General features: G+C 42.1%; 1 protein-coding gene across 2 annotated transcripts; it reads right to left on the bottom strand.

Moving 5' to 3' along the window:
* Window positions 1–241: 241 nt before the first annotated feature.
* Window positions 242–11472, bottom strand: HEY2 (hes related family bHLH transcription factor with YRPW motif 2). 2 transcript variants are annotated; one of them, XM_027551068.1, is made up of 5 exons: window positions 11223–11472; window positions 9207–9285; window positions 8989–9072; window positions 6374–6455; window positions 242–2356 (listed from the first exon to the last, which is right to left on the bottom strand). In XM_027551068.1, the coding sequence occupies exons 1-5, from the start codon at window positions 11303–11305 to the stop codon at window positions 1671–1673; spliced, it is 1014 nt and encodes a 337-aa protein (XP_027406869.1). In that variant the 5' UTR covers window positions 11306–11472; the 3' UTR covers window positions 242–1670. The 2 variants fall into 2 exon arrangements, with proteins under 2 accessions (XP_027406869.1, XP_027406868.1); XM_027551067.1 differs by lacking the exon at window positions 11223–11472 and adding an exon at window positions 10888–11054.
* Between the last annotated feature and the right edge of the window lie 331 nt (window positions 11473–11803).

An 11803-nucleotide genomic window follows, 5' to 3' on the forward strand; every position in this document is an offset into this window, starting at 1 on the left:
CTCTTTTCCAAGAACTATGCTAAAAATAAAAGGCAGAGGAAACCAATCACTTCTTGCCTCCAAATGGTGTCATACTCACCTATACTTAATTGATTTACAAACTCAAATACCTGTTATTTTCAAGGCTGTGAATTATACCAAATGACTTAGAAAAAGAAAAGCCAAGGCTTAATTTGTTAGTGAAACAAGGCCTTTCTTGAAATTCCTGTAAACTTTCATTCTGCAAAGCAACTCATCCACATTAAAATGGTCAAAAAGGACTTCATTTAATTAGTGATATGTAGACTTTTGCATAGAAAAAGGTTACAAAGTAATGCATAGAAGACTAGGTACAGTAATTTTTAAAACAAATATTTAAAAGTATAATTTTGCATAATGTTTAACATTCTCATAATGTTTATTGCTTTCTCCACACAGCAGAGAAATGAAGTGCATAATAATACATGCTGTGTCTTTGTCTTTCAAACATAAAATCTCATGTGCTCAATTTCAAAGTATTAAGAGATTATTTTGTCGTTAAAACAAAAACAAAACCAAAACACATTATGTAGCACTAGTCTAGGCATGGACAAAAATAATTTATGTACATCCCATTGAATACATTCATCTTGATTTGGGATCAAATGCAATCACAGGCTTGACAAAGGACATTTAAAAATCGTGGCTTTTCTCTTACCATTGTTCTCTCCCTGCCTCATCACTTCCAGAAATGCAACTTCTCTCCAAAAGGTGACAATAGATTTTACATGTTATTGGGATGAAATCAAGAAGATAAATATGTAAAAATTGTCCAAATGATACAGAATAAATTAAACTTTTACAACCAGAGAGTTTTCAAGTTGGCATGAGTCAGATAGCCTCTGGTGGGCACATAGTAAGTAACTGCCTCTAGGTGCACTCTATAAATGCATGGTTTATAAAAAGAAGCAGCACGTTTTGAGCCATGAAAGAAAATGCCTGGGGGTTTGCAGGCAGGGCAGAAATGCTTGTTAATCTGAGCACTGATGTAATAATTGCTTACACTAATGCATTGCTAAATGTCACCACTTGGCAAGTCTGTACAAAGAAAGCAAACTAAGATAAAACTAGGACTTTCAACTTGAAAATTATTTTCAGCAATCCTTTTGGCCAATAAAAACCTGCTGGTTTCAACCGAGTGCTCTTCTCTTGTATTGTACTAAAGTATCTGCAGCCTAATGCAGGACTTCTGTCCCTTATCCTTTCTTAACCCAACCTCTACACTCTTCTTTATTTGTGCAATGTTGTATGTTCAAAAGAAAACTTTACTAGCTCAGGCACTTATGAAACACAAATATTTTTTCCCATCTAGTTTCAAGAGAATTGAGTCAGGTCATTTTTCTTCCCCAATTCAGACATCCTGATGCACTGCTGGATGGTATGGTCCATATATTTTCCAGGAAACTTCTAAATGGAAACAAGTGTGAAGTTTTCAAAAGTTGCTGATGTCAAGTTACAAATAGCCTTAAACCAAAACAGAGGGAAAAAAAAGATACCACATTTCCACTTGTGAGATTTGTGTCTCAAACAACTTTTCTGTTCCTTTGTGGGTCTGCAGACATCTCTATGGCTACTTCCAGGGTTGCAGAGGTTTTAAGCTGACTCGGAAATGAAGGACATTCAGTTGCTACTGCGAGGAATTCCGTGAAAACTTAAAAAGCTCCTACTTCTGTGCCCCAGGGTCGATAAGGTTTACTGTTTGTTCCACTGCCTGTCTGCTGAGGGCTGGATGTGGCTGATACCGACAAGGGCGGGCTGATGGCTGTTGCAGCTGCCACGGCGGCAGCTGCGTTTGGGGGGAGCATGGGGAATGCCCCAGCAAAGGACAGAGGGAAGCTGTGCGCAGCTGCGGTGGCCGCTGCCGCGGCCGCGTGGACAGTGGCGGAGAGGGACAGCAGAGAGGTGGAGAGAGGCGGCACACAGGGGGCGACGCTGCCCGTCGAGGGCATCCGCAGGGCGGAATCCGCGTGGGCAAACGTGGCGGTGAGGAGGGCGGAGCCATGGGCAGGAGGCACTTCCGAAGTGGTGGAAAGGCGACAGGGCGTGGACTCCGAGGCGTGGAGTCCGTTGGGTTGGAGCAGGGCTGCAGGGAGGTGGTGGAAGGCCGCCGCCCAGTGGTGAGGATGCAGGGGGTGATGGTGGTGGGCCAGGGAGGAGGTCATGGCCGCCGCCTCCCGCTGCGAGGCGCACGAGCTGAGATGCGAGACCAGGCGCACGCGCAGCGGGTCGGAGGAGTCCAGGCCTTCCACGGAGCTCAGGTACCTCGCCACTTCTGTTAAGCACTCCCGGAATCCAATGCTCATGAAGTCCATGGCAAGGGCGTGTGCATCAAAGTAGCCTAAAAAGGGGTTCGAGCACAGTGCGGGCCAGAAGACACAGCGAGGGAGAGAGAATGATAACCATTATGAAAAGTAACCACCGACTACGTTCCACCCTCTCCTTCAGAGATTTAAGTACAACTAGCGGTCCTTTCTGAAGATGCTGCCAGCTATTTATGGCCGTAATTTTTGCAGACATTAAGAAAGTATACTTTGCAATTCACATGTGTGACAATTCTGGTAGTGCTATACACTACAGCTGTTCTTGCAACCAAATATTACAGTGGGGGGAAAAAATTAAGAACATCTGTGTTTCAAACACTTCCAGAAAAAAAAAAAAAATGGTGTCTCTTTTGTATGGTGGGACAGTGAAATTCTCTAGTAAACTTTTGCACGGGTATTACAGAGGACCAGTCTCTCTGTCTCTGTCACATGAGTTAGAGATTAAAGGGTTTATCGGAAACATCCTCACTCCCTTGGCATTTGTAGCTGAGATGTGAAAAGCATACAACCAGATTGAGGACTTCGTTAGAAATGTGCTAGAACTGCTTAATAAAGTCATACATGCTTCGTGACTCATGGTGGTTTTTTTTTTAATCGACAAAATGAAAACACCATTCTTTGTATGAAAAAAATTTAAAGAAAGAAAAATGATTTTTAAAAATGTGGTTACTAATTTGAAGATCGGATTTTTCTATCAGGTAATATGAGGCTCTTTGGCTGCCATGAGGTTACTATAACTCTTAGCTTTCCTGAAGTTCAAATATAAATTTATTTCATTGGTTGTCTTAGTTTAAGTTTTTTCTGGCATTTATTCAAGAAAATAAATGTATGTTAATTATGTCCTTGTGTATGCATGTACTCCTACACATAAGGTTATTATCATAAAAATGGCTAAAGTCCATCACATTTATGAGAATCTCTTTTTATCCAAAGATAATACATTAGAATAGAAAATAATAATATCTGACTAGTATCAGTGCCAATTTAGGGTACTGATAATAATCAGAGATTTGGGGAAATGTCACCACTTGGAATTAGTGACCTATAGTACAAACACATCCTTCTCAGATTTTTTTTCTCATTTGCAAGTTTTTTTAAAAACAATTTTCAAATTAAAATTTAGTCTACTCACTTTGGGGATGTGTGTATATATAAATGACAAATATCACATTCAAACAAGGTTATTTTCATCTAAGGCATTTACTGTATTATCTTTTTTGTTTTTGTAGATCAAAGTATTACCTGTTTCATTTATCATCTATTAACATTTAAACTTATTCTATAGTTTGACTCTGGAAAAATAGTTGTCACAGTAGTCAAAGTTCAAGAGCTAGAATTCCAAGAGAAACTTGGACGTCCCAAAAAAGAAATTTGGGGAAAAATATATACATTAAGATAGTAACAGCACAAAGCTGACATAAGAGAATATCATGAAATGTGGAAGATAAGCAACAAAAATCGTTATCATCCCAGGCCTTCAGCACAGTTAGTAATAAAGCCCCTGACATTTAGGAGGTAAAGTTTTTCCTGAAGAAGATGCCTCCAAAGAAAGATTTCACATTAAGTGTCCTTAGGGTCCTCTGTAAGGCTTTGCAGACTTCTGACTTCCATGAGAGAACGGAGGTTATCATCAGAGTAGACAGAGTCCAGAAACCCAGAGGGATCCAGAAATTTAGGTTACTCTAAATCTTCTCTAGAAATTACTGCCTTAGCAAAACAGACTAAAGAATAGATCAAAAGAATTGAACCCCAAGAGCTTCCAAGAATTTTCATGACTAGGCACAAAGTAATTGAAATTTGGTGATTTGCTGGCTATATATTGTTCAACATGGCTGAGTTCTCTGTTGTATCTTAAGGCATATAAATTATATAATTCCTATTCTACCGCTGAATGCAGAGGGAAACCACGATGAGCAGCTGTTTCCTGTGACTGGATCTTGGGCCAATAACAATAGCAGAGGGGTTCACGCTGCTTTCCATCACTGCACTATGGGCTTTAAGTGACTAAACTCACAACAACATTGTGAAGCAAACACTCTCACTGTCCTCATTTTATAGATGAAGAAACTGGGCTTCAGAGAAGGTTAGTAACTTATCCAGGGTCACAGAGCTTAAAAAAAAAGAAAAAAAAAAAATAGCAGAGCCAGGATTTGAAACCAGGCAACCTAACCGCAGAGTCTCTGCCCTTCGCCAGTACATTCTGAGGCCCCATAGTTGCTGTGAGTCTAACAACTTGCGCCCACACCGCCAGCCCCTCCTCCCCCCAAGGCCCACACATTCTCTGGTGAGGTGACCTCTCTAATGACCGGGCAGTCAGGCGACTTGTGTGGAACTTGCTCGCAAATGTCTGTTCACAGACTATTTTGGGACGGATTTTAGGACTGTTCAGGTAGCCGAGAATAGCAACCAAGATGGAACTTCGTTTTTATACTAAGGCATAAGAACAATATTACTCTTTAGAAGTATAGCTCATGCCAACTATTTGAAACACTGATCAAAATCCTTAGCTTTACAGCTAACAGTGCCAAGAGAGGTAAAGCAATCAAACAGCTTTCCCCTGCAGCATCTCTAACTCAGTCAGTCTCCTAGTATCTTGAGGGAGCTCGTGTAGAGACAGAATCATGGGGCTGCGGGGACTCTTGAGAATTCAGTGCTGCTGGTACAGGCCTCCCCATGTAGCTTAGCACCTCTGTCTCGGTTTAAAGGTAGGGGCAGTGGCTAAGCTGGGCTGGATCACTGGCATCTACAATTTCATCCAGTTCTCTATTATGTAAGAATATTTGCATGCTTTGCAGAGGGTTACATTTTAATGAGAAGAAATCACAATTCCATACCCATTCAGTATGTTTATTCATGCAGGACAGTTCCTTGACCAAGGACAACAGAGGGTAAGTCACACTGGGCTGAGGGCATCCCTTTACCATGATCACCCTCCACCTGACACAGGTAGAAAGATGGTGATGCTCAGAGCTGATGTTCTACAGGTCCTCAGCTGGAGTTAAATACTGAAATACTTGGGCACCAATTGGTAAACAGCTATTTCTCTCCAGTGCCCTGCTTCTGCCCTGATCTAGGGAAAACTCTGGTGCTCTGCACTAAAAGTCTAATGCTGAACAGAGAGAAGCCTCTAGGGTGTGGCTGCAGGGCTTCGTCTTTATGGTACCCTCTCCTCAGCCAGTTATCAAATATATGGACTAGCACCCTTGGGTAAGACGAATACGGAAGGCCTTCTTGAAGGGGAAGAAGATACAATGGGCAAAATCAAGTCTGAGGATACGTGAGAAGTACGATAATGAAATCTGAACAAATCAGCGTCCAGGATCTCAAGTTCATTTATACCATGAAGTGAGGGTCCGTCCCCGAGACCCCTGGACTATTCCTCCCTAAGTCACTATCTGGTACAGAATACATCTCTCCATGGCACTGGGCCAGGGCACCTGCTCCTGTTTGCTCTCTGCGGGAATGACTGTTGCATCAGTGGTTTCCAGGACAGAGATTCACTACCTGCACTTCAAATGCTCTATGTGGTCTAAATCCAAGACCAATCAGACTCTGAAAACAACAATGAAAATTCACTTCTTTTGGAATAGCTGCATGATACTGAGTCCTAGCCTTGATTTAATGGGTGGAGGGGAGGGCGGTGGGGGAGGGAAAGAAGAAGATAAAAAAGATTGCCTCTAACCTCCTGTTTATGTTTGGATGTTTGTGTGTTTGTTTTGTCTTTGGTACAAATTCCAGCATGCACTTCTGAAAGTCCCAAACAAATCTCTGACCAGGCTGCTGTGAATGAAGCCTTACTCCCACAGTACTATGAAAGCAAACACAAGCCCAGGGTCAAGTGCTGCTTTTGTTCCAGAAGTTCTTTCCCACGAGTTCAATCCTGCCATTAGCATTGATTTCCACGGCTTTAATCTGGGACCTCCTATCTCAGCTTGTTAAAGAGCTATTCAACTATGACTTCCTTACAATCTTAAGGAGAAAAAAATGAAAAGAGAAAGGCAGAAAGGAGGGGAGGAATGAAGTCACCGACTTACCTTTACCCCCAGTTGCCTGCAGCATCTTTAAGTGATCTACTGTCATTTGAAGTATTTCAGCTTTTTCTAACTTTGCAGATCCCTGAATAAACAAATAATGAAGTCTCATAAATCCTATGGAAACAAATTTGGAACAATTTATCCTGAATGTTCATTTTCCCTCCCACTAAGAAATTCTCAGTTTAATTTTTTCATAGAAAAAAAAATCTGAACTCCTTCCAAATTTCACATGAAGACACTAATTATGTCACACCTAGTGACAGACATTTGCCATTTTAACTCTTAAAGAATAAAAGGCATGATAAGTAATTTTTAATCACAAAAACAATTACACTAAGATCACTCCACCCAAACTATTACAACTGCAAAATTCTCAAACTTTGCATCAATCTCTGCCCTGGTTAATAATATACTTTATTAGGCGATATATAATAGTCTTCCCTGGTGGCTCAGACAGTAAAGAATCCACCTGCAATGTGGGAGACCCGGGTTCGATTCCTGGGTGGGGAAGATCTCCTGGAGGAGGGCATGGGACCCACTCCAGTATTTTTCCCTGGAGAATTCCATGGACAGAGGAGCCTGGCGAGCTACAGTTGTTGGGGTCACAGAGTTGGACACGACTGAGCAACTAACACTATAGGGCAACTGACACTTAAAAGTCTGGATCAGTTGAATCCAACCCTGGAGGAAAAGGAGATAGGATCTCAGAAAATTATTGTCAAAAGCATATTTTTCAAAAATAGAATTCTAAGATGCCTTTAAGGTAATTCATACTACACTACTGCTGTAAGAAGTACCAAAAGTGCAAAAAGGGAGACTTTCAAAGCTTTTTCCCCCAATAACTACCAGCAGGTGTCACTGTAAATTCCAAGATCATAAACAAGAAAGCATATCTACCTCTTTATCTAGTAAGCATCAAAAATGCTTAAGGATATCTGAACGCTTTAAAACGGCTCTTAATAAAACTGTCTTGGAAATATATTTTATGCCCATTCCCCCATTTTAAGGCACCTCTGGAAACCAACTGGAATATGCCACTTCAAGCTGTCTCAGAGGGCTGTGGGTGGCTTCTAATTTCTTGGAAGAGCGAAATAATTAAATCAGTATGTTTTCTTGAAAAGGAAACTGAAGTTTATTTCAGGTTCCTATGCTTTACTTGTTTTGTGAAAATTGTCAGCACCCAGTACACGGTGAGAGTGCCAGAGTTATTTAAACTGCTCAAAAGAACACTCTTCTAATCATATTGTGACACAGCCAGCTCACCAGGGTTGGTCGCCAAGCTCAGCAAATGGGAAAGCCTGTGTTTATGGTAACTAACTGCCAAACTACTGAGGTCTGCTTTTAAGGTTTGTTTTAAGTCGACAGTTAAGGGGGAAAAAAAAAAAAAATCTAACAACCCTCCCTCTTCCCGCAAAAATCACCGAACTGTACCTCATAACTGTAGACATTTCAGTACTGAAAGTAAAAAATGTCATTGATTACTGATATTTCAGCGTGTTGTGGGAAATGCTACTAATCAAAACTACAACTTGCCCATTATATTTAGCTTATCAGTTTTAGCATACAGAGTGGGTGTCTTTTTTCTTTTAAAAATGTGTAATCAATAACACATGACACCTTGTACTTCTGTTCATGTTCAATTTTTCCATGAAGATGAACAGGAGTTTCAGTGAAAGTGACTAATAACAAAACTGCAGTTTCTGGATAATTTCCAAGGACTTTGTGGGGCTTGCTTTATAATGTTTGTGGTTCATGAAACAACAAAGTGGAATAAACAAACAATGGATGTCTTATATCCTATTTGAAGTTAATTGAAAGTATAACATCTTCAACAAGCGTATGATGCCATGATGTTTGAAAGATGCTGTTAGAACTCTGACCGTCAACCATGGAGGCCGAGGGAAAACCACAACTTTTCCAAAATGACAGAGGAAGATTTAAACATTTGGCTTCCTACTTTATCAAGTGTGCAAAATATTTTTTCCTTTTTCTTTTTTTTTTTGTAAACAAACACTTGAATTCTGAAAAGGGGAATTTATGGCTAGTTTGATTTTTACCAAACTTTCACAAATATGCCTCAAAATAAACATGATTCTATTAACCCAGGGATTAAAAATGAAACCAAGTGGTTTGGTAAATAAATTTTGTTAGTACTATTATTTAGGAAATAGAATGAGAGATGTTACTTCCTTGGCTTTGGCTGGTTTTTTTTTTTTTTTTTAAATAAAAAAGCTTACTTAAAAGAATAGTTAAAAATAGTTTGAGACAAAAAATGAAATTTCACATAGATATCTTTTTTTTTTTAAGAAGACTACTACATACAGCTCGGTTTTAAACCACTACTGGTATTCATAGAAAGAACAGAGAAAGCATGAACATGTTACCCTGAAGGGGAAAATAAGCTAGAGAATGGAAATGTTTTTCAACTTCATGATGGATTATGTTTTTAATAGTTTTGCCACAACAAAGCATTTTATTGAAATAGCTGCTGTGTGCCAGATCAGGGCACATACACCATTATTTTAATGAGCTTTAACAAGAACCCACATTCCCAGATGAGAGAATTAGATTTTTTGAGCTCTTTGGTGGGATGGTCAGGGGTGGGGGCAGCTTACTTGTTTTTCAAAAGCGGTTGGCACCAGTCGTCTCAACTCAGATAAACTGTTATTTATCCGATCTCGACGCCTTTTCTCTATTATCTATCCCCAAAAAAGCAAAAGAACAACAAAAATGTATGAATACACAGATGATAAAATGATTCATAATGGAAAAATACAACCGCTACACGTTAGGCAGGATTACAGGAAACAAAAAGAAAAAAAGAATCACATACCCCTCTCCTTTTTTTTCTTGCCATAATCTGAGATGTTGTTGTTGGCGAATTCGACCTAATCACAGAGCTAGTACTTTGCCTACGAGATAAGAAGAGTTTGTCAGGTGCTGTATGAACATAACAGTTGTTTCTTCTGGGTGCTTGAAGGCACCCATGAAATAATTCAGAGAGAGAGCATAGTTTAGATCAGTGTTATTTTATTAATTCTTATTCTTAACAAACTTTGCTTTCAGCCCTTTCATATCTTTTCAGGAAAAGAATCATGCCATTTTTTTCTTTTAATGAGTAATCCAGATGCCAAATCTACTGGCAGAAAACATCTCTAAACTTTTATTGGTCTCCCCATGAAATACTTATGGGCAGTCAGGGTGAGAAGTTAGATATTAGTACTTCCTAGTTCCACTCATAAATGTTTCTTAAAAGTCAGCTAATCTCTAATAGCATCCCTCCTTCTCCCTGAGGACAGACCCACTAAACAAAGCAATGCTATTGTAAAATAAAGGCCATGTTTAGCAGTATTATCAAACAGATATACAGTCACCGTATGTCAAACTGCTGTCCCTAGATGCAGTCTTTAAGATAAACAGAAGTTATCTATTTCAAAACTCCAATTAGTCATACAGAAAGAAAAAAAAGACAAATTCAATGTTTTCTGTGTCAATTTTCCAAAAGAATGACCCCAAATTAAACATTCCACTAACAGAAAAATTAAAATTAGATCAACTATTAGGTAAATATTTTACTTTGAAAATAAAACTCTAGGTGACTATCTCTCAGCCTTCAATCTAAGCTTAAAACTCTGAGTTGTAACCCATCTTGAGTTTGCTAATAAAAAAATATTTTGTATCAAAAGTTCAATCAAATCACCGCACTGTCACATAATTTTTTATGATACATTCTAGTTGGTATCTGTTTCTCTTCATAATTCATGGATACTCTGCTTTTTCATGTTCTCAAATTCTCCAGGTTCCTGTTATTTGTTCTTTCATTTTAGAAATGTTGTGCACACCAGGTTCTTATTACCTCACCTTCTCACTTCTGGATCTTATTTCTGAATTAACTGTTCCCCTCATTTCCACCCCTTCTCAACTGGTTTCACCTTTCACACATCTTTTGTTTTTCAGATCTCATTTTTTTAAAGATGACACAACACTTTAATAATTATGATACTTTGGAAACAATATTTCAAGTAAATATCTTTGCTTCTGCTGATTCCAGGCTAGCTAAGGTCTGTACATATTAGACTAATATTGAAAGAAAACCAGTTTTCTAAAGGTAGAAAGAATTTTACTCTTGAGTGACAGCTGCAGATAAATAATTAAGGTGCTTCTGGGGATGCCAATTAGAAGCAATTATCATTTGACCCGCCTTGGCACTAAAACGCCTCCATAACCTCCCTCTGTCACTGCAGAGTGGAGGGCTGGCTTCTGTGATCACGACCCCGATCTTTTCCAGACTTAGGAACAAACAGTAAGAGTGAGGACGTCCGAAAGACTTGTCACTCACACCTCCGTCAACCAAATTACACTCGACCAACCTGGAAATCTCAAACTATTTAGCCTTGCCATCGCAAACTGCTTTAATTTCTCCAAAAAGCAAGTCATCTTTTAGCATCTTTAAAAATTAAAACAATCTCCCCGCCCCCCTTCGCCTGGCCCATTTTGAAAGTGCTCCCCAATACAATTTCGGTGGCGGGTGCGTCGCGGGGTCGCCCGGACATGCCAGTCCGCGTGTCCAACGCTGACAGCCAGGGGACCCTCCTTCGCCAGCCCCTGCACACTTCCAGCCGCGTCCCCCGTCTTCTCGCCCCACCCCTCGAGTGCAAACCCACATGCCTCGCCCCACCCCAACACGCGCTCCGCGAGCGCCCACCACTCAAAAGTATTCCAGGCAAAACTTTCCCCTGCTAGGTTAGAAGGCGGCGGCGAAAAACCTCGGGATTTCCAACGAGCCGTTGGTACACAAAGCTCCCCGATGCCTCGGGCTCCGGACAGCTCCCGCCGAGCCCGCGCTCACCCCGAGTAATTGTTCTCGCTCCCCACGTCGATGGTCTCGTCCATGTCGCTCTCAGAGGTCGTCTCCTCGCAAGGGCGCTTCATCGCGGAGAAGACCGCGCGGGCGCAGCCGGGCCGGAGCCACGGACGCCGAGCGGGACGCAGCGCCCTCCCTGCCTTCCTCCTCCCGCCTGCCCTCCCTGGGCCCCGGCAGGCGCGGCTCCGGCGGCGGCGCGGTCAGCTCCTCGCGGCTCTTTCCCACGCCGCAGCCCAGCTCGGCCGCAAGAGCCGGCGCCGGCCACGCCTCCCTTCCCGCGCGGGCGGGGCCCCCTCGCCCGCCACCCGCGCGCAGGCCCCCGCCCGCTCCGCCGGGCACCGCCTCCCCGAGGGCTAGCGTGGTCTGGGATTGGCTGAGGCGGAGGGGCGGGGCCGCGCTGGCCAATGCGGGCCGCGGAGCTCGGGCTTGAGGCGTGGGAACGCGGCCGCGCCTCGGCGGCCCTGGAGCTGAGCGCGGGTGGGGAGGCGCCGCGGTGAGCGGGAGCGCGAAGTTGCTAACCCTAGATAGGGAGGCGCGCGGACGTGGGCACGGGCGCCGGCGCGGGC

This window comes from Bos indicus x Bos taurus, chromosome 9 (assembly GCF_003369695.1).
Source record: "Bos indicus x Bos taurus breed Angus x Brahman F1 hybrid chromosome 9, Bos_hybrid_MaternalHap_v2.0, whole genome shotgun sequence".
NCBI classification, from domain to species: domain Eukaryota; kingdom Metazoa; phylum Chordata; class Mammalia; order Artiodactyla; family Bovidae; genus Bos; species Bos indicus x Bos taurus.

Bases quoted from the DNA above. Each gene is read 5' to 3' on its own strand.
- HEY2 (XM_027551067.1), bottom strand. From the start codon at position 11,039: ATGTGGGTTTGCACTCGAGGGGTGGGGCGAGAAGACGGGGGACGCGGC. The intron at 9,073-9,206 runs GTATGTGATTCT...TTTTGGGGATAG, and splicing joins CAAGAAAAAAAAGGAGAGGG to ATAATAGAGAAAAGGCGTCG. The intron at 2,357-6,373 runs GTAAGTCGGTGA...ACCCCTTTTTAG, and splicing joins GCAGGCAACTGGGGGTAAAG to GCTACTTTGATGCACACGCC.